Genomic DNA, 22,466 nt, shown 5'->3' with positions numbered 1-22,466 from the left:
TTGCAGAAAATGTACACGTTTGCCAAAGAAAGTAAGAAAGTTTGCCATAACCTATGATTCCACCCTCCAGAAGCCACCGCTCCTAACGGCTTGGTGTGTTTTCTTTGTCTATTCTGACTGAGCCTTTTGCCCCAGTTGGATACAGCCCTGTCCCATCTCCCTGTCCCTCTTGCTTGCTCACTGGCTAGCAGTTGGCTTACCAGTATCCTCATGTTCTCTCGCACAGGACACAGCTTGGGCTACGGCTTTGTGAACTACGTGACTGCAAAGGATGCGGAGAGAGCAATCAACACACTGAATGGCCTGAGGCTCCAGTCAAAAACCATTAAGGTAAAGAGACTCGATCACCACCTCACCCATGCCTATCCTGGGCAGGGGTTGGTGCTGGGCCCTGAGTGGCCTCTTGTCACTGCTGAGGGGACTGTTAGCACGACCACTGCTGAGGAGACCATTAGCAAGACCATGGCCTGGCCTCTCGTCACTGCCAAGGAGACTGTCAGCACGACCGTTAGCACAATCATGAGGACAGCTGGGGGCCCTCCTGTCAGATTTGAGCCCCATGGTGACTGTCTCAGGCTTTAGGTGGGAATCTCATGGCCTCCTCAGTCCCACCAGTGAAGGGTCCTATGAAGATAATTGACACAGGATCAGTTCCCTCTCTCCCTGCCTTGGTCCAGGATGTCCCCAGGGTGTGTCCACTCACAAGCAGCCCTTTCGCAGATGTCCCCCTACTGTCTCTTCCTGCCTCACGATGTTCCCATCCCTGTGCAGCTCCCATCCCCATGTCACACAAGCATTTGGCCAGCTCTGCCCTCCTGACGCTGGCTCTGGGCTCACGGCAGCAGCTCCGTCCGCCTGCCCAGTGCCCCCTTCCTGCTTTATCACAGCCAGTTGTAACCCTTCTCTCAGCAGTTTGCTCAAGGTTCATAGAGCACGTGCTTATTGAGCACCTACTGTGTGCCAGACAGTGACCAGCATGGACACATGCGGTGCTCTCGTGGAGCAGGGCTGATGTGCACACAGGAAACAGGAAAGCTGTGTGTGACAGATGCACGTGCTCTGTGTGGAGGCTCGGCTGTGACAGGTGCTTTGGGGGAGGCGCCTTGAGCAGGGCTGTGGTGGCTTCCTGGGGTACATGGGCAGGCCCTCCAGGTCGTGTAGGCTGGCTTTCTCTGTCTTCATGTTCTGAACCTGCTGCCAGCTCCTCTGTTTTGATTGGGGTCCTCTCAGCCCAAGCCCCACCTCCTCCTGTCCCTGAGTGTCCATCTTCCAGCTCCCCTGCTCGTGGGTAGCACCCGCCACCCAAGCCCAGTCTGTGTCTTTCTTGACCCTCACCCCCTTGTCTCCTGTGCATCCTGGCACTGCCAATCTTTTCCTGAGCCTCCCCCACTGCCCTGGGCAGGTCCCCATGAACTGGCTGCCTGCAGGAGCTTGGCAGTAGCTGTTCCCACCAGCCTTTGGAGTGGGCCTTCAAGGCACCTGCAAACCTTGCGAGTCACTTCTTGTGCCCTAGACTCACGCCTGCCAGAAGAATCTCTCTTGATCCAAAACTATATGGGGTGAGATCCCCCCACACCCTAGGAAGATGCTCCCTCTGATCCATATTGGGCACCTAGAAGTCTCCCTCTGGGACCCTGCATCATAGCTGTGCCTCCTCAGCCTGTCTGCTCATCAGAACCCCGGGGAGTTGGGCCTTCTGAGTCACTCTGGGGGTGGGCCCAGGAACCTGTATTTGTGCCAGCCCACCAGGGAAGTGATCTGGCTGTGGCAGTAGACGTTCAGCCTGGAGGGTAGCCTTCTGTCCCTGCCCGCGCCCTGCTCAATGATCTTGGTTATTCAGTGGCCAAACCCTCCCTACTCAGTAGTGTATTTCTCAGACCCGCCTTATGTGTGTGCACGCACAGTGTGCTGCGGCTCCCCGGGGCAGGAGCGCGGCTCATGCGTCTCTGTGTCCGGCTGGGGCTGGTGGAGGCTGTCGCATGTCATGGCATCTCCCCTGAGCAGGCCTGTTGTTCCTCGCCCCCAGATCCTGCTGTTTATTCTCTGCCCAAGGCATTCCTTCTCTTAGGAATCGTCTGCCTCATTTAGGAAATGCTTGAACAGTCTGGTTTCTGGGGCAGCTAAGCGCTGAAGCATAGAGCTGAAGAGCTATTCTAAAACGGCTGGTTCTCTTTATTCAGATGCAAAAACCAGATGTCCGTGTGTGTAGATACGATCCTTTTACCTATTTGGGATTGATGTTGGTGGGAAAGACTGGACTGGCCCTTCCTGAGGCTGAGGCTAGGAGCTCACGGAACCCCAGGGGTGCAGGCCTGGACTGCACCTCCCCAGCATCCTGGCCTCGTGCTGTGGGAGCCTGCCTCACCTTCAGCAGCCCTGTCTTTAGCCAACAAAACCTGCTTCTCTGTCCTAGTTCTGCAGACACAGCCCAGTTCCACGTGGAAGTGAGGGCCCTCAGTCATCTCTCCCCGCATTTCCCCTGAGGCTACACAGGCCTGGCTCCTTCAGCAGTTCCCCCTGGCATGCTCTGGGGTCCTTCGTCTTCTGAGTGTGTACCTTTATTTAGCAAACCTTTTCCCAGCCCCTGGCCAGTGCCAGATCGAGAGACTTCAGATCACTGCCCTGCCCTCAAGAGCCCCCGGATTAAGGCTGACTCAGCTGAGCAGCGTGACGAAGGCTGAGATGGAGTTGTATGTCCGTCTCATCCATGGATTTTTATTCAGTGTTAGTCCGGCCCCAACCACTGTCCTGTGATTCTGTTCTGGTACCAACCTCTCAGCATTGGCGCAGCCCACACAAGTTTAAGGGCATGGTCCCCAACAAGATGTCTGTCACTTAGATGCCAGTTGCATTTTGATGGTCCCCAGGCCACCTGCACTTCTAACCAGCTGGCTACAAATTTGGGGGTTCCCATGACTCTGTCAGGTTCTATAATTCACTAGAATGATTCCCATAACTCACACTTCCAATTACAGGTTTATTTTAAAGGATACAAGTCCGGGCCTGTCAAACAGAGGTCTGGGAGGGTTCCAAGCACAGAGCCCCTGTGTCCTCACTCCAAGATTCAGGGCATGCACCTCCCTGCATGGCAGTGTGCTAGCCAGCCAGGAAGCTCCACTGAGCTTTGGTGTCTGAGTTTTCATTGGGGCCTCATTACTTAGGTAGGATTAACTGAATTATTGGCCAAAGGAATGAAGTTCTTTCCAGCCTCCCACCCCCACCCCAGGGGATGGGCTGATGTCACATAGCGCAGAGCCCCAACCCTCTAATCACATGGTTGGCCTTTCTGGTGACCATCCCCCATCCTGAGCCATCTCTGCACAAACTCAGGTATGATCCAATGGCTTGTGAATAACAGATGGAAATCTCAATGGTTTTAGAAGCTCCCCACCTGGAACCTGGGATACAAAACAAATTCTTTATTATACAAGTGTGGGTCGGGGCTCAGGCCCTCTGCCACCTGTTGGGGTTCTGTGGCCTGCCCTCAGCAAGCCCTCATTGCACATGGATGTCAACCCCTGGATCTTCTTAAGACAGCCGCTGGGACGGGCTTGGAGAGCCTATGATAGCTGGCTCTAACTTAGTCAGGCAGTGCTGGGGAAGGTTGCTCCAAGAAAGTCAGACCAGGGCAGGGACTCAAGGGCACTGTAAGCAGAGGGACCCACAAGAGTCAAGGCAAAGGTGGCTACACCCAGAGGAGACCCAGTGGCCAGGCACATTCTGGAAACTGCAGGCTGTCCCCCAAGGCCAAAGCCCTGCTTCTACCGTCATGGGCAGGGCCTTTCTGAAGGCTCTTGTGCAGCTCCAGGGCTCTGAGGTCCCAGCCTGCACAGCCGGCTTAGACGTGCCCTCGCCCTCACCGTGTGTACTCTGTCTTCTATGGTCAGGACATCATTTCCTTGGTCACAGAGACAAGAGGAGTCCTGCCCGCTTCCCCATCCCCATCCATCTTTTCCCTGTAACAGTGGCCCTGGCAACCACAGTGGGAGTGGTTGTGTGCAGAGTGACAAGCCGAGCATGGCACAGGTGCTGCTGTCTGTCACTGCTGGGTCCCTTTGTGATTCACACAGCTCACACTTAGCGAAGGCCTGGCCCTTCCATACCTCATCTCAGTGTGGCCCTCACCACAGCCCATCAGTGTGATCACAGTTCGGGGTTGAAGAAACTCATGTTTCAAGCAGTGAAATAGCTCTGTGGAGGTCAAAGAGGAATGGAAGGGCAAAGCTAGGGTTTGAAACGGGGCGCTGTGGCTTCAGGCACTGAACCCAGTGCCCAGTGGCTTCCCCAGCACACCGTGAGAAAGAACCATCAGGAGCCAGAACAATGTAACTTCTACCCACACAAGGCAGTGCTGGGACGGAAATGCAGGCAGGCGGGCGTTCAGAATAACGACAGCTGCTCTTCATCCACTCGCTCAGCACGTGTTTACCAAATGAGGCCCTGTTCACCTGGCTCTGTTCTAGGCGCTGGGGACACAGAAGCGAACACACATTTTACTCTCACCGAGTCTGTTCTCCACAGTTAAATAAGCAACATCTATAATGTGTCAGAGCATGATAAACGCAGTAGAGACAACTAAACAGGGACGGGGCTGGGCTGGGACAGACCAGGGAGTCCGGGAAGCTTCTGAGTCTGCTCAGGGCCAGCCACCGTAACAAAGTTCCCCAGACCGTGTGGTTGACACAACAGAAACGTATCGTCTCACAGTTCTGGAGGCTGGAAGTCTGAGATCAAGGTGTAGGCAGGGCTGGTGCCTTCCAAAGGCCCTGGGAAAGGATCTGTCCTAGGCCTCTCTCCCCAGCTTCTGGTGGTTACTGGTAACCCTTGGCGTTCCTTGGCTTGTAGAAGATCGCCCCAGTCTCTGCCTCCATCTTTACGTGGTGTTCCTTCTCTGTGTATGCCTTTGTCCAAATTTCTCCTTTTATAAGGACAACAGTCATATTGGATTGGGGCCCACCCTACTCCACTGTGACCTCATCGTAACTGATTATATCCACAGTGACCCTATCTACAAATCGGGTCACATTTTGAGATGCCAGGGGGCTAGGACTTCAACATGTGAATTTGGATTGGGGTGGGAGGGGGGCCCACAGAATTCAACCCCTCACAGGAAGATTTCTCCAGAATGGGATAGTTGGGAAAAGATCTGGGTGAGGCCAAGGAGCAAGTGATGCTGCAGCTCAGAAAAGGGTTCTGGGCCAAGCTGCCACGGAGCAGCATCCTGAAAATGCCTGCTTGGTTGGTGCCCACCCACCCACTGTGTGCCAGCTGCTCCAGTACAGCCTCATTTGATTCTGATTTGACTCTGAACTTGACAGTGACCAGAGAGAAAAAGAAAGCAGGGTTATCATGGTCCTTGAAGACATTGAACCTTTCCCAGAATTTGGCTCAAAAAGGCTTTTCTCCTCTGGGGCATCATCCAGAGGGTTATGGTAAGTATGGTCAGTGCTGGCCTCAGCTCTGCACCACTGGCACCAGGGGTTGCAGTTTGGGTATGTTCTTTCCCGCTGTGTCCTTGGTTAAAAGTCGAGGGTAGACCCCAAATGCAGCCTGGCCAGACAGGTCTGCAAAGGGCCAGGGTGGGGCAGTCCTGGGAGACAGCTCCCCACTGGCCCAGCCTGATCCTAGGAAAGTACAAAGTAGTTGGAGGCCCAGGGGATTGGCGGGGCAAGGGGGCTTCCTCCTTCAGCCATCTTGAACTGCTGTGGCTATGACCATCTGGCAAGAGTTTGAGTGGGGTGTTCTCTGGAGCTGGTTGACAATCGACCTGGACAGGACACTTTAGGCCTCTGTGGAGAAGGGGGCTGGGGAAGCCGGGGGCCCAGGCAGCCTCTTTTTCTCAGGGGACAGTGTCACTTGTGCACTAGCCCCTGACCAAAATCATGGAGTGGTCAGGTATCCCCAGAGCTTCTGTCCCGTGTTCTGACCAAGGTGCCTGGGCCTGGGAGAAGCACAGGGAAGCTTCCAGGGGGTGTCCAACATGCATAGCACGGCTTCCTTGAGACTCCCTGGCCCCCGGTGGCACCTGGTGCCTGTGGTGTCCTCCTGTCCACATCCCTTTGGCTCCGCTTTCCGTTGGTGCCAACTCCACAAGCTCTGAGCTCCCCTTGGGTGTAGTTAGACTCTGACCGCACTACTCGGGTCCTTGTTTGATTCTCCCTCTCTCCATCCCAGGCAACAGCACTTGCCCTGGAATGGCCTAGGTGTCCTCAAATGTTTCTGTGGCTGTGTTCCAGGCACACAGAACAGACTCCTGCCTGGTAACACCTGAGAGGTTGTTTGCTCCCTGTTTTATGGTCTCCATCTCCTCGTCTCATCAGTTCTGTGCCCTCAGAGAGAACGTTCTTTCTCCTGCCCGGGTCCCAGTCCCATTCTTCCTGAGCACATGGCTCCCTGCTCCCGCCACCTCCATTTCCCGGACTCCTGACTCCTGACTCGGTTGTGAGTCCCCAGCCTTCCTGCCAAGCTGCCCTTTTGCAGGCAGGAGGGCCTCCTCCCATCTGCTCCTCATCAGGGGTGCCCTTGGATCCATCTCTCCTGGACTGTGGGGTTCGCACAGCCATTATCCCCCACCTGGGAAAGCAGCTACTCCTGCCGTTGGCCTCTGGAGCTTCCTTCCCCACACCATCCTCCAGTGCACGCCTGCCCCATTCTGTCAGAGCCACTGCGAAAGCTCCTGGCAGGCTTTCTTTGATTTTATGAAAAATAAACTCAAAGGCATTGAGTCATTCAATGTTGAACAACTGAGTATAGGACTCAGGCTCCCCCCAGAGCTCCGGGCCTCATCTAGGCCTTGGTGGCACTCTGGCTTATTGGCAAGGGTGTCACATGCACTCTTGGCGCTTTTGCCCACTGCACCACGGGCTGCTTGTGGGCGGGACCCAGGTCCTGTCCCAGCATCAGTCATTGTTCAGCACATCAGAGAGAGCATAAGGCTGTGGTAGGAGAACAGGCAGCTGGGCCTGGGTCCCTGCCCTGCTACCCACCAGCTGTGGGCCCTCAGTCTCTCCACTTGGTGAAATAGGAATAATGTCCGCCTCATTGGGGTTGGCGAGGGCGAAGTGGCAAAATGTCACAAGGTGTCCCTGCTCTCTGCCTGCCCTGCAGTGAGCTGCCAACATATGCCACTGCAGGTGACAGCATCAAGGATGGAAAACTGTCCTGTGCTTGATTTTTCGACCCCAGCGTTGGCTTTTCCTAACCTGAAAGTGTAGCACCTTCCCTTGATGCTTTGGCTATGTACCTGCCCTAATCCTAGAAAGTGGTTTTGTTTTCAAGGTATCGTACGCTCGCCCGAGCTCAGAGGTCATCAAAGATGCCAACTTGTACATCAGCGGACTCCCAAGGACCATGACCCAGAAGGATGTGGAGGACATGTTCTCTCGGTTTGGACGAATCATCAACTCCCGGGTCCTTGTGGATCAGACCACAGGTACAGCCAGTGACTCAGATGTGCAGCGAGGGTTTCCCTCTAGGCTGGGGGCCAGGTTTTCTAGAAGAGACAGATCACTGTTTGACTTTTAAATGTCATTAGTTATTCCACAGATGAGGGCAGAATCGAAGTGAGAAGACACTGGCTTTTGTTTGACGAGTCTGAGGAGTAAGACGGCGTTAAAAGAAGCCCAGTTTTATGGTGAAAACACCAAGAAATGCTGGCACCTTCCCTTAGGCACCCAAATGTCTTGGCCTTGCCTCTGAGTGGGGTGAGCGAGCCGCTGCTCTGTTGTCCCCTGCAACTCTTACCACGGGCAGACGGTGTGCGGCAGCCTTTTCTGAGGGTTCCGAAGCCCATTTTCTCATTGCCCTGAAGCTACGAGGTTGACTGTTACTGATAAGCCCTTCTTCGAGATCTGGAAGCCTTCCCTCCAGGGAGCACATCCAAAGCACACAGGGCACAGAGCCATCACTGCTGTCCTGGCCACCTGGCTGGCCCCTGCCCGGCTGTCTCAGTACTGGACTCAGGCTCTGGGTTTTGCATGAAGCCGTCAGGCGTAAATGAGCCAAGGACACGCACACTCCTGCCCGTGGCTGCATTCTGGCCCATCTGCCCCACTGGTCTAAGGCTGGGGGCCAGGACGTCCCTTGCCAAGCCCCTTGTGGCCCCATCTGGGGAACAGGGGGCTCGAGCCACCCCTGCTGTAGGATTCCTCAGCTCTCTTCCCAGCAGGAGTGGGAATTTGCTGAGAAGCCAGAAAGAGTCTCTGCCCCCGGAGCTCAGCAAAGCCCACTCAATCGTCTGTGGTTGCTTTTTGAATTTTTTTTTTTTTTGGCAGCTGTTCAGTTCAGGGATCCAAACCCTTGACCATGGTGTTATAACACCATGCTCTAACCAACTGAGCTAACCGGCTAGCCTGTGGTTGCTTTTTATCTTCCCACATGGACTGCGTATAACACCCCCTTGGCTGTGGTGTTAAAATGCACTGGGTAGTTGGGCCACAGGAAGCTCGGAGAGACCAGCAGTGCCCCTTGGGTCATGCAGACCCACACAAAACTTGGCCCTTCATCTGCACATGGCAGGGCCCTCCTGGCTGCGACAGGCAGGGCTGGTGCACTGGCATTGTCCTGTATACCCTGAGCAGTGTGGTAGGGGCAGGCAGCCTTGCCAGTACCTTTCCCTTCTCCCACCCAGCTGTTAAAGCCCCACCTGGCATGCACGGCCCTGCCTGCTGCCAGGCTGCAGACCTGGTCTGCGCCCTGAGAAAGGGGAGGTGTCGCTGTGCTTTGTCAAGCTTGTTTGGGGCTTCTGGAGCATGGGCTGCAAGCACAGGTGCTTGCATTTCATGGGGGCTCTGGATGTTTCCTGTATCCTGGCACAGACGCCAGCCTGGCACTGGCCTATGCTGGAGCAACCTAGGCTCACTCATATGGTCTCCTTCATTGTGCCCTTCACTCTGGGATGGGGTGGTGTGTGGGGGGGGTGCCACTTACTTGGTAGAAAACAGGACCAGAAGAGTTCCTGTGGTCCCTAAAGTCCCCTCACTTACTTTCAAGTGCCAGTTGAGAGAGAGAATGATCCAGTTGGCTGGCCAAAGCACGGCTTCATTCCACCCCATCCTGCAAGGGAGTGGCTGAGCAGGTTGCCTAGGGACCCAGGGGTGGGGGTGGCCCTGCTGGCCCACATGCCACTCCCTGGCTCCTTTCTAGATCCCACATGGACTGCTTTGCCTTGGTCTGCCTTGTCCACCACAGTCCAACTGCTGAGTGGGAACAGGCTGTCAAGTTGGAGCCCCCCCACCTCTGAAAATGAACCCCCAGCCACCTATCTTTCCAGTGGGCTCTCCTTAGCCTCTGGGGTGCACACATACCCACCAACCCCAGGGCATTCACTTCTGCAGACAGCACCCCTTATCCATTTGCTGGGGACTTTGTCCCCTCTCCCTCTGCAAGGACAGATCATCTAGGGTGTTGGGGGCACCTCAGTACTGCTCCTGGGTCAGCTGTGAACATCAAGGTGGCACATGGGACCTTTGACATTCTTGCAGGAAGATGGGAAGTAGGTGGAGGCAGGGGAGCAAGGACAGTTTCCACGGCCCCCATCCCTCAGCCCTGTTTCTCCACCCCAGGGTGCAGAATTGGGGAGCAGGAAGGTGAGGCCCACCCACTCGACAGGGCTGTGGCTCCCTCTGCTGGGGATGGAGGTGCCCGTTGCCGGGACCTCATGAAGCCCAGGGGGGTAGGGACAGAAGGGTGTGGCCAGTAAGTTTGTGTAAAGTTTGCCTTCATATGACATGCTTTTTAGGGTTAAAAAAAAAATGGGGATTTTCTCTTAAGAATCTTTGTATCCTGAGCTAACAGAGCTTAATTTTTTGTTTTAAGTTCTTTGCTTCTTTATCCCTCTTCATTGTGAGCCTTATAGTTTATTTATCCAGAGATTGTCCCATTTCTTGGTCTCTGTTCTTAATTCTAAAAAATACTAGGATAAATCAAAAACACAGAGCCATCTTCAAAAAGTATACATTCATTGAATATTTTAGTGAATTTATATTTCTCTACTTTAAACACCCTTCTCTCTCGCGGGTTTTCATTTCACTCAGGCAATTTTCATCAGAAAGCCATTCTACAAGCCAGACAAGGAAGCCACACTCGCACACACACTTTCTCCCTGCTTGGCCACAGGGTCTTTAGAAATGGAATGAAGGGCCGGCCCGGTGGCGCACTGCTACAGTGCGCCGCTTGGGAAGCGCGGCGGCGCTCCCACCGAGGGTTCGGATCCCACATACAGACCGGCCGCTCACTGGCTGAGCGAGGAGCGGGGGCAACACCGAGGGTTGCGATCCCGTAGCCGGTCCCGGTACGGGCGCGACACTGAGGGTTGCGATCCGTTGCCGGTCACGAAAAAAGACAAAAAGACAAAAAAGAAAAAAAAAGAAACGGAATGAAGCCGGCTCACTGGAGGCAGCTTTCTGGGTTTTTGTTTTGTTTGTTTTTGATGGCTGGCCGGCACTGGGATCCGAACCCTTGACCTTGGTGTTATCAACACTGCGCTCTAACCAGCTGAGCTAGCCGACCAGCGGGAGGCAGCTGTCTGTAAGAGCCAGCCAGCTACAACCGTCAGTCGTTATTTGCCTCAGCTTAGGTATTGGTTTAGGTCTCTACTATGGAGTAAGCTGTCGTCTGCATCACGTGAGAGCAAATAAGAACAGCATCTGGGAGCTGGCCGGTTCGCTCAGTTGGTTAGAGCACCTCTTTGTAACACCAAGGTCAAGGGTTCAGATTCCCATACCAGCCAGCTGCCAAAAAACAAACAAAAGTTAAAAAAAAAAAAAATGGCATTTGCCAAGTGGGTGTTTTCAGGTGTTCCCTGTGAACTGAAATTTAAAAATTAGCTGAGACCTTAGAATTTCCTGGCACATGTGCATGTCTCTCAGGCTGACTTACTGAGTCTGTAAGTGCCTCTGGCCAGGTGAAGTTTAAGTGTATATTTAAGCCATCACAGGGCCCATGCAGGGGCTGCTTTGAGACTGCTGTGCTGGGGATCCAGTAGGGGGGGCCTTAGGACCCAGCATGGGATATCCATGGTACATTATGGTTATAAAGAGTCCTTGGCCTGTGGGGCCCACAGTGTCACATCCAAGTCGCACCTGTGCCTGTTATGGGAACAATTGGTGGGACTGCCTGGGAAGCAGTGAGAAAAGGCCCACTCCCAACACGGGAGTGGGCCTGGGCACAATCGGCTCACTCACTGGTTGCCCAAGGCCCTGGGCTGACCTGCTTTGGTCATTGTCATTCACCGCGTGCTAAGAGGCCTGTTCCTGGAGAAGAAACCTCGACCTAGACAGCCTTTGACTGGCAGTCTTGCTAACCAGAGCATTTAGGTTGGGGCTGTCCACTGCAGCCTCTCCTGCCAGGGCACACCCATAACTCCAGCCCAGTGATGTCACTCTCAGATTGGCCCCTGGCTGTCACCTCCCTTCACACTTTGCTCTTCCCTTTGACCCCATTGTTTCTTCTCCCTGGAAAAGGAGACAGTCCACTGCTCAGTAGCCCTCACCCCCACACCCCTCAGCTGCATCCACCCCACCCCATTCCTCAAGTTCTTTGAGGGACAAGGTCTCATTTTTCCCCCTAGGGCTAGACTGTAGACAGGCAGGGTGCCCTCTGTGGAGAGCGGCTGAACTCCCTGCACCTGGTTTGCTTGGCAGCTGACAATCACGCCCGGCTGACCATTCACTGCCTCAGGTCTGGGCTGCTCTGTTGAGGGTTCCCACAGGGGACTGGGGCTTGCTGTTGGGTGGCTTGGTCTAGGTGGAAGAGAATGTGCCCTCCTGAAGCAACTAGAGGCTGCGCTGGTGGGGCCCTGGCCCTTCCCTTGCAGGAACAGGGCCAGGCACCGAGTGGGCCCACAGCAGGGACTGTTGACCTGCCTGGTGAGTCTGCGGGGGGCTTCAGCTCCGTGTGCCTGCCTGACAGTTTTCTGTGGAGCGAGCAAGTGGCCTCATGATTCTGAGGGTGATTTGGGACTCACGGGAGGTCCAGGGACCTTAGAATGGAGGATCCAGGAGGTGAGTGAGGTGATAGCAGCAGGAAAGCTATGTTTGGGGGAGGCAGGTATTACAGGACTCTGCGCCCTCCTGGGATGGAGGAGGGGCGCAGGCTGAGCTGGGCACCCAGCAACCAGCGGCTCCCTCAGGGCAGGCCCAGAAGGTCTGGCTGTTGCTGCAAGGCAGCTGCTGGGAGGGAAGCCCCAGCACCCGAGGAGAATCTTCCAGACCTGGCCCTGACCCTTCATTACCTCCGGTCCCCTCAACACGCCCACACCGTGTGGGCACCCGGCAGCTAAGCAGTGGTCTCTCCTAACTTTGCTTTCTTTAAGAAAGAGGTCTGAGCTGTTTATTTGGAATGTCCATCACAAAATATCTTTTGTTACCGAGACTGGAGTTGTTACTTCAACTCAGAAGAAAGCCTGAAACCTTAATCTTTTATTAGTCATTGTTTTTTTCTTTTAATTCATTCATTTGTTTTCATATTTAGGTTTAATTTTTATTTCTTTAACCAGACATCCAACTTGGACCTCAGTAGACTGACTTTACTTTTGCTTTTCAGTTTTAAAAGTCCTTGTGTTTTTTTCCCCTAACTCCATTTTTGTTGGTTTGTTAAAAAGGTTTGTCCAGAGGGGTTGCGTTTATCCGGTTTGACAAACGGTCGGAAGCGGAAGAGGCAATTACCAGTTTCAATGGTCATAAACCCCCAGGTTCCTCCGAGCCCATTACAGTGAAGTTTGCTGCCAACCCCAACCAGAATAAAAACGTGGCACTCCTCTCCCAGCTCTACCACTCGCCTGCTAGACGGTTCGGAGGCCCCGTTCACCACCAGGCGCAGAGGTTCAGGTGGGTCCACAGGGGCAGCGTGCGGGTGGTCCACACCACGCCAACCGTGCTCTTTAAAGCTGCCAGGTGGGTGGCTACACAGAATGGATAATGCTGGGGACACTAAGCTGATCCTCTCAGCGCATTTCAGAATCATTTCACAGCTCCGTGCCCCCACCTCCATCGAACAGGCATCTGTGTGGAAGCCACTTGCTTCCATTGGGGTGTCGTCTTTCATTGGAATCAAAAAGATGGCACCAGTTCCCACCGGCTCTTAGGAGAGTGAGCGTGTGGTGCTCCAAAGTATCCTTTCTAGTAACGTGAGAATGGAGCTGTGAGTTTAAAAGATCCTTCTGTATCTGTGGGAGGAAAGAGGCCAACTTAGGTGTGCTTAGGCCAGAGTTGTTCTTCATACAGGGTTTTTAGACAGATTTTAGACGTTTGATCAACAGCCCTGAAACAGACCTTTTTCATACACCTACCTCAAAGACGAGTCATTTTGGTATCTGAATAGCATATGCCTTCTGTTTAATGGTCCTGTCCTAGAGGGTAGGAGTTTTCCTTAGTCTTTCCATACTGAAAATGGTTCCAGTGTCTAGGATTGAGGAGAATAGAGACATTTAGGGTCAGTAACTTGGACTCCAAGATCGGGCGTGTTACTCCTCGGAACAACGGAGATCCAGTTGTTTTATGGGCCTTTTTGTGTTGTTTTTGTCAATACCTCCAGAAGTGGCCCAAGGGCTTATCTCAGGTCTGATGAGGCTTTTTCTCCTTGACTTTTCAGAGGCTTCCTGTCTTTGATTTAAACAGTGAGGTTGGGTATACCTATTCTCCACCAGTGCTGTTCTGAGAGGTGGTGTTCTCACAGCAGAGTTACTCAGAGTTCTCAGCTTGCCTCAGGTTCCAAAGCTGGCTTGCCTGCCTTGGCTTTTCTAGTTGAAAGACAAAAGCTGGGGAAGCTTCTCTGGACAGAATCAAGCTTGATTTTAGAATCTCACTTTAGAAGTCTGATAGCACACCAGCATTGCTCCTGAGCAGGTGGGCGTGTGGACAGGGACATTTGGGGAGTTACTCGATAACTCTGGAAAACCAGGGAAGGGGGGACTTGGTCTCAGTAACCAGGACAAGAAAAGAAAGGAGAAACCAGAGGAGCCGATACTTCTGGTTGAGCAGGAAAGTGAAAGCAGCCAAAGCCACACAGCAGAAGAGGTGGGAGGAGGGGGAAGATGGGAGAGTACAGAGGGAAAGAGGAAAAGATTCTCTACCAGAAGGCAGACTGAGATAAGGAGAAGAAGAAGAAAGACCCAGAGCAGAAGAGCAGAGGGTTTGCAGTCAGTTCCTGTCACATCCGGAAAAGCCCAAAATAAAGGAAGGGTCAGTTCTCCTTCTGTGCCATCAAAGAAAAGAAAGGGGGGCGGGGTTCATGACTGTCCAGATCAAAGAAATCAGCAGGAGCAAAACCAACCGACAAGAATAATTCATAAGAATGAGAATCATTTGAATGAAAGATGATAAAATATTACCTCAGATGATTTTCAATATAATAGCTATGTAAAAATTTAGGTAACTAATAATTTGGGCCCGTATTTGATTTCCTCCAAAGTAGCAGTGATGAAGGAGGATTAGGACAAAGCAGCGTCCTACAGAACTCGGGGGAAATGAGGTCCTTGTAAAGAAACTCAAAACCTTTTTCCAGTTCTCATTGAAAACCAGCTCAGCTTAGTGTCCCGCAGATGCCCAGGTGCCTGTTCCCACCCCCATGTCAGTGACACTGTCATCTTACTGTCATCCCAGACGGCCCCAAGACCACCAAAAGGCTGAGTCATTGAACCAACTCAGACACCCTGGTATGGGCTGTTTAAAAATCTTTCTTGTGCTTTTAAAACCATGGCCAATGCCGTTCTTGATTCTTCCATGGACCTGCATATTTTCAATACCCTTGCATCAGTGAGCCACATCTGGGGGCCATTCACTCTTATGTCTCTCGAGAGGGTGAATCTGCTAAATGGCACCTGAAGGCAACTGCTTGCCTGTTTGGGCCTGCAGGGGACGTACTTGGGCTGATGGAGCCCACAGCTCAAGCCCAGCTTCGTTTTGGAGCAGGTAGTACTTCTCTGATTGCATTGTGTGGCTTCACAGAGTCTAAATTATACTGAAATATTCTTTTTTTTTTTTTGTCCTTTTTGAGACTGGCCGCACTGCACTCAGCCAGTGAGTGCTGTGAGCGCACCGGGCATCCCTATATAGGATCCGAACCCGCAGCGGGAGCGCTGCTGCACTCCCAGCGCCGCACTCTCCCGAGTGCGCCACGGGCTCGGCCCATACTGAAATATTCTTTTTTTTTTTTTGTCCTTTTTGAGACTGGCCGCACTGCACGCAGCCAGTGAGTGCTGGGGGCGCCCCGGGCATCCCTATATAGGATCCGAACCCGCAGCGGGAGCGCTGCTGCACTCCCAGCGCCGCACTCTCCCGAGTGCGCCACGGGCTCGGCCCATACTGAAATATTCTTTTTTTTTTTTTGTCCTTTTTGAGACTGGCCGCACTGCACGCAGCCAGTGAGTGCTGGGGGCGCCCCGGGCATCCCTATATAGGATCCGAACCCGCAGCGGGAGCGCTGCTGCACTCCCAGCGCCGCACTCTCCCGAGTGCGCCACGGGCTCGGCCCATACTGAAATATTCTTTTTTTTTTTTTGTCCTTTTTGAGACTGGCCGCACTGCACGCAGCCAGTGAGTGCTGGGGGCGCCCCGGGCATCCCTATATAGGATCCGAACCCGCAGCGGGAGCGCTGCTGCACTCCCAGCGCCGCACTCTCCCGAGTGCGCCACGGGCTCGGCCCATACTGAAATATTCTTAAATTGACTCGAACACCATGGGATGTTCTGAGCCAGCAACAGAAGGTTGCCCGAAGCTGTGGGAAGTACTCTCCTTGTGCCCCACAGTGTCCCCTCACAGGAGTGTGCTCTTACCAGAGACCACCAGCCCGTGAGCCCCCAGAGAAGGGGGGTCAGGATGAGAGGAAGGTACAAGATTTGGCAAAAGGAGAGTCTCCCCCCACACTCATATGTACACACACAGACTATGAGGAAAGAGTTGTCCTACAGGGAGACCTGAGGATGTAAAAGCACCTATAGTGTGCTTTTACCTACAAAGGAGGACAGCCATCATTTAAAATATGGGAAGCCATGGGAACGACTAAATGGGACCGCCCCCCCCCCCACACCCAGTGGGAGGAGATGGGGGTGCATCTGAGCAGAGGTCACTGACTAGGCTCCTCAGAGTCCATTCCCTACAGAGCAGATCCCACCCCCTCCACTGCCATATTGAATTTCACTCAGTTTTAAAAAACAGTCATGGTTGCGACTAATGCGGGTGTCCCACAGTGGCAGAACCAGCTAAGTAGAGTGGACAGGAGCCCAGTGTCCACACAGCGTATGCCCAAGTTGTCCTCACCACGCCCCCCTGCCCCCACCAGCGGCTCTTCCGTGTCACTGCATCTGCCTGCACTGACCTTGACCTGAATGTTGTGCTCTCTGTCTGCTAGGTTCTCCCCTATGGGTGTAGATCACATGAGTGGGCTTTCTGGTGTCAATGTCCCCGGAAACCCATCTTCCGGCTGGTGCATCTTCATCTACAACCTTGGGCAAGACGCCGACGAGGGGATCCTCTGGCAGATGTTTGGCCCCTTTGGCGCAGTCACCAATGTGAAAGTGATTCGCGATTTCAACACCAACAAGTGCAAAGGGTTTGGTTTTGTGACCATGACAAACTATGAAGAAGCTGCAATGGCCATAGCAAGTCTGAATGGCTACCGCCTGGGGGACAAAATCTTACAGGTTTCCTTCAAAACCAACAAGTCCCACAAATAACTCGCTCATGCTTTTTTTGTACGGAATAGATAATTAAGAGTGAAGAAGTTGAAACTTTTTTGTTAGTGTACAACTCATTTTGCGCCAATTTTCACAAGTGTTTGTCTTAGTCTAATGAGAAGTGAAAAGGTTTTTATACTCTGGGATGCAACCGACATGTTCAAATGTTTGAAATCCCACAATGTTAGACCAATTTAAGTTTCTTAAGTTATTTCCTTTAAAATATATATTAAACAGAAACCTAAGTAGACCGCATTGACTAACCAGTCCCTCTGGATGGTGGTGAAACTGAAGCATGCTTTAACTTCTAAGACTGTCTAACACTTGTTTCATTCAGTGTCTCCACAAACTGGATAAAAAAACAAAAAAGACCTTTTAGTTTTAGTTTTTAATCTAAAGACGTTAGACAGATGCTGAGTGTGCGTTTTCTCAACCGCTTCAACATTTTAAGCGATGTATGCTTTGGTTGACAGGAAATTGCCTTCCCCAGCAGGTCCTGCTCCCTCAGTCCCAGGCTCTGCCGAGGGGTCCTGGGAGTGGCAGTGGGCCCATCCCACATGGGCCACCACCAGGGAGGGGGGTCGCACGCGAGGCTGGGCCCTCCAGAGAAGAACACAAATGTGTTTCGTGAGCCCAGGCACCAATGGGAACGGACCAAAGAGTTTCAGGGAAACTCCAGTATATTCCAGAATCAGATCTAAGCTCCAGGCATGCCTGAAGATGTGTCGCTACTATGACATCCCCAGTTTCTGTCCCCACAATGCATGCCCAGTGCCCACACATCAGATACTGTTGTTCACAATAATTTCTCCACAAGCATTTAACATAGCTTGAATGCATACGATAGCTCTATTTTTTAATAACACATAAACATTTGAGCATTGTGTTTCTCGCATCCCTTTTCTTGTGAGCGCTAGACTTTTTTCTATTTTAGTCGGATTTTGTTTCGGAATTTTGCTTTCGTATGAACACTCAGCAGAAAAGTACTTCTTGCCAGTTATCTATTAACAAAAACCTTTGATTTGTAGTTTTAAAGATTAACCCTCAAAGTTCTCTTCATAACTGCCTTGACATTTTGGGTTGTTCTGTTCTGTTAATTTTCTTTTGCTTTTTTGTGTTTTTTGTTTGTTTTTACTTTTGCATTTAAGACCATTAAATTTGATTTTGTTTTGCTCGAATTTTGTTTTGTTTTTTATTTTACCTTTTCTTTCTTTTTGGCTAGGTAAGGTACAGATGGCCCAGCATTCAGGGAGGATTCATAAAATCTTAAGAAACAAATACTTGCCTCAAGAAAAAGCATTTCTGAATCCATGACATAGGAATGTGCAGTCACAAATTGTAGGTTTTAAAACCGGAAAGTGGTAGGAAAAGTCAGAGAGAAGGCCTGCAAAGTAGGACCAGATCTCCCTCAGATCTTCAGGAATGTGATCTGATTTTTATAAAATAACTAGTGTACAGAGAGAATCAAAAAGACAACTTAGTGCCAGCAGTTTTTAACCTTGACATGAGACTAAAACATGTAACGACAGTTTTTTAGATACTGCTATCATGGGTTGATGGCATTATTTATCTATTTATTTATCTATTTATTTATTTAAGTGGGAAATTGGGCGATAGGCACAGCTCCAGAGCATGTCAGTGTTTCAAGAAGCCCTTGGACAACTTGAGGCTGCCTGTTCCCACCCCCTTTCCCTGATTCTTCACTGAGGGGCTGTTGCAGAGTCCTCTCAAATGGCACATGTTGCCATTTGTACGCAGGCCTTATGTCATAAAAATCGGCCAAGTGCCACAGAGGACCTCCTTCCCCCTGTAGAAGTTCCAGGTCCTCAGTAAAAGCCAGCTTGTGGGGCCTCCTTCTGGAACCCAGAACTGGTGCCCATTTGCCTGGATTCGACACAAAGTGGGTCCCTGCTCTGTCGCCTCAGAGCATTCCTTACCCTGGGACCAGAATGTTTTCTTGGAAAAAATACGCCTTTCAGGTTCATCAGGCCAACATCTTCTGAGTGAAGGTGAGATTCCCACACCTGAAACTTACCCTTAAGTGTGCTCAGCTCCACACATTCCTGCAGCCTTAGCCAGAGTGTTCCATCTCTGCAGAGAGTTCTGGCTTCAGCTTAAACTGTGAAAATGACGGGCTTGTAGCCAGCACCTCAGCTTCCTCCCCACTCCCTTTTATCTGAACCATACTGATTATTCTGATGCTGGGACAGATGGGAAGGAAATGTGAACTGGATGAACATTTGAAAGTTACCTGAAGTTTCTCAGTAAAATTCTCATTTTATGTGATCGCCCCTGTTTGGACAGTCTCCTAACTAAAAATTCCAATGCATTTCTTTGGGAGTTTTAATTTGCAAGTGTGTGGAGGGATTTAGCTTTTGAAACATCATTCCTGAAAAGCAATTTTCTCTCCCATTGAGGTACTAGATGCTAGCCCTGTGCTGTAAAAATTCATTACATCTTAGCAAGACTTGTTTGCAAAAGGGAAAAGGGAGATCCCTTTTTTAAAATTCACAACCCAAAGGAAGCCATTTCTTTAAAATCTTTACGTAGATTAATCATATTTGTGTTTAGCAAAATGAGTGCTCTCTTTTATTTGGGAATTTTGATGAAAAAGAATTGAGTAGATAATGTTAGTTTATCAAAAAATTGGTAAATACCAAAGAGGCTTTGGTTGAATTCTCTTTTGACCTATGTAATGTCCCCAGGTAGTTAGACCCTAAGCAGCTCCCAATTTGTGAACCTGATTCTAGTTGAATTATCCATTCCCCCTCACATCCCCCAGGCTCTGTCTGCCCTTATTCAGCTTTTCAATGTCATATGCCATGCTGTGGTTTTCTGTGCTGGCTGTGCCTCTAGTCACAATCCTGTGACTGTGATTCCCTCCTGGGGTGCTTAGTCCCCTCCACAGCCACCATCTTACATGAATAACTGAAGGCTGGGCTTCCTCCGGGCCCGTACGCAGGTGCTGTTGGGTGGGTTCTGCCTTCTGCTGGAAGGTGAGTCTTTTCCTCGCCAAGGGCAGCTGCCTTAACCTTCGAGAGTCTGTAGTTGGTGTTAGTACTGGAACCCTACATCCAGGAACTGAACCGTGCTGCTATAGGGAGCCCAGGCCGGCCCTTTGGAGCTGGTAGTCAAGGGGTCCCTGCCGGATCAGAGAAGTAGACGAACCCACAATTAGTGGCAATTACCCCTGGTGTGCCTCCAGATGAGGGCATTTGTCAACAAGGGGTTGAAAAGACATGGCTTACCCCAGTCCAGTGTCGGACTTGAAAATCAAAATTGACAGCACTCAGCTGTTGCATTTCACATCTGATTCAGCCTGGTTTTATTCCTGCATGCTTTCTGCAGCCTTCCTGTGTTGGATGAAAGAGTAAGAGTAAGCTGACATGTCCCTCCCGTCAGTCCCCAGAACCTACCTCGTCTGCTGGGACTTGAGGCAGCTCCTTAGAAGAGACCCCCGGGGTTCATCAGACTCCTGGGGGTCCTGTTCCCAAACTTCCCAAGACAGCCCTGAAGTCACAAGTGCTTTCTGTTGAGTGGCATCGATACTTGACACGTTCTTACGAGAGCCGTAGAATCTGATTCTCAATCCCAGACAGGCTTCACATTTCCAAAAGTTCTGATTTTCCCCTGACCTCTGATGATCATGTCCTGTTTTTCCACAACCTTTCAGTGAAATAGTTCAGCTTTTTCTCAGTCATTAAAAAAAAACTTCGTTTTTTACTTGTAAGTCACCTCTAGTACCTAAGTTAGGCTAACGGAGACTTTGAGAGGACTGTGTTTTCTTTCCACCAGTAAAGAAGGCTTTTCCATGGATTGGGGCCACCTCTTTTACCATGTGATGTTCCGTTTACAGTGACTTGCTTTGGGGGAGGGGGAGGCTTTATCAACTGATTCCCGTGTTGTACAGTAGATGGTTAGACATTTTGTATATTAGTGTGTTTTAAGTTATTGATTTGTTTTATATAAAATAATTTATTTTTCAGGTACCATTTTTCATTTTAACTTTGTTTTTACATGGGTTTGTTTTCAATAAAGTCTGACACTGCTGTCCAAAAGTCAACAATAAAATGAATCCCATTGTGTTCTTTTGAGGATACTTATGTAACTAGTTTTTAAATTATTTTCAGGGAAGAAGAAAAAAGCCCTTATCAATTTTCCATCTCCCCATTGCCTTTTTTATTTTTTTTTAATCCTTGTGAAATAATTGTTCTTTAGTGTTTTAGGAGGAAAAAGCAAACCTAGATTTTGATAATCCAGAAGATTTCAGATTAATAAAGAAGCTTTGAAAGAAGAGCATTTTTCAAAATTTTAGTGAAGTGTGAATATTTTTTGTCAATGGCTTTCTCAAAGAGAATGAAACTTTTGCACCATTTTCAGAGTTTTTATAGAGATGCCAAATTGATATATTTACATGTAATGGAAACATGAAAAAGTTTTATTAAACAATTGTTCATAGCTGTGTAGACATTTTAATTCAGTTTCCAAAGCTCTCAAAAGCGTATTTTTGAAGTACGGAGTGATACAGTTTGGGGTGTTACTTATGATTCCAAACGACTCAATTGTCTGAATACTTAGTTCTTTTCACAGGTATCAGGTTTGTGTTAAACACTGTATGTTAACTATGACTGCAATTCTGTGATATTTTGGTAATAAATGAAGTGGGATCGTTGAGATGTGATGGTGTAGGGGTGATCGTGTGTGACTTGTGAGCAGCCCACAGCCGAGTGAAGCGCCAGCCTGGGCTCCACGTGACGTCCCCCTTTCTAGGTAAAGGGGCTCCATCCAGGTGACGTCCCCTTCCTACATAGAGGGGCTCCATCCAGGTGATGTCCCCCTTCCTGCGTAGAGGGGCTCCATCTAGGTGACGTCCCTCTTCCTAGGTAGAGGGGCTCCATCCAAGTGACATCCCCCTTCCTAGGTAGAGGGGCTGTAAGTGATGTCCTCCTTCCTAGGTAAGCCTGAGTTAGGCCAGTGCCTTGACCTGTGTGGGGAGGGAGGGTGCCTGGGGTATGCCCTGTGATCAGCTCTTCCAGGGCCTTTCTGCTTCTGTGCAGCTGTGTCCTTCCCCTGGATGGGCACACAAGCCAGCCTCCTCCCCTCTGAGACCCAGAGGACCCTCTTGTCTAGGGTCACAGGCCTGTGGGTCCTCTGAGGGGTCCCTGGGTGTGGCTTGTCCATCTGCTCCCCACACCAACCCTCCCCTGCCAGTGGCCTCCCTTCCCATGTTGGATCACAGTATGGCCACTTCTGAGCCCTGGGGACATATGGAGTGTCTTCTGGGACTATGTTCCTCTGGGGATGGGACAACGGAGGTGGGATGACTGGGTGGTCGTGAACACAAGGGTTTCAAAGTCAGAGAGTCAGGTTAAATCCTGGCTTTGCCACTCCCAAGTGTACCATGTGGACAAGCCACTGACTTTGCACCTCAGTTTTCCCCTCTGTGAAATGGGGCCATGGCACCCACCTCACAGGATCCTTGCGGAAAGGAGCAGAGATCAAGTAGGCATTGCAGTTTATTGTGACTTCCCTGAATCCAAGGAGCAAGGTTGGGGTTGGGGTTGGGCCTAGAGGTTGGCAGCCCCCTTGAGTCCCAGCAACTAAGGGGCTCAGCTAAAGCCCATGCACGTGCCTGTCTGTGGGCGTTTAGTTTTCAAGTCGCTGGTTTTTCTTTTGTGGGTGTGTCTTGTAGTTCTGTGTTCATCTCCTTCAATTCCAGATGTGACTAAATGGTCTTCTGGGGAGGCCACAGGATATCCAGGCCTTGTTGGTCATGGGGGGATGTTGCTGTGC

At 51.0% G+C, this 22,466-nt stretch overlaps 1 protein-coding gene across 1 annotated transcript; it reads left to right on the top strand.

Moving 5' to 3' along the window:
• Window positions 1-226: 226 nt before the first annotated feature.
• LOC103581891 (ELAV-like protein 1) lies at window positions 227-21,349 on the top strand (the record flags this gene model as incomplete). The annotated part of the gene is made up of 4 exons (XM_008563613.1): window positions 227-330; window positions 7,279-7,432; window positions 12,602-12,827; window positions 16,349-21,349. Coding segments are annotated over 4 exons (809 nt in total), but the record flags the coding sequence as incomplete, so codon positions are not given.
• Between the last annotated feature and the right edge of the window lie 1,117 nt (window positions 21,350-22,466).

Source organism: Galeopterus variegatus, unplaced genomic scaffold, assembly GCF_000696425.1.
Source record: "Galeopterus variegatus unplaced genomic scaffold, G_variegatus-3.0.2 Scaffold14190, whole genome shotgun sequence".
Taxonomy (NCBI): domain Eukaryota; kingdom Metazoa; phylum Chordata; class Mammalia; order Dermoptera; family Cynocephalidae; genus Galeopterus; species Galeopterus variegatus.
This window is presented reverse-complemented; position numbering and strand designations above follow the sequence as displayed.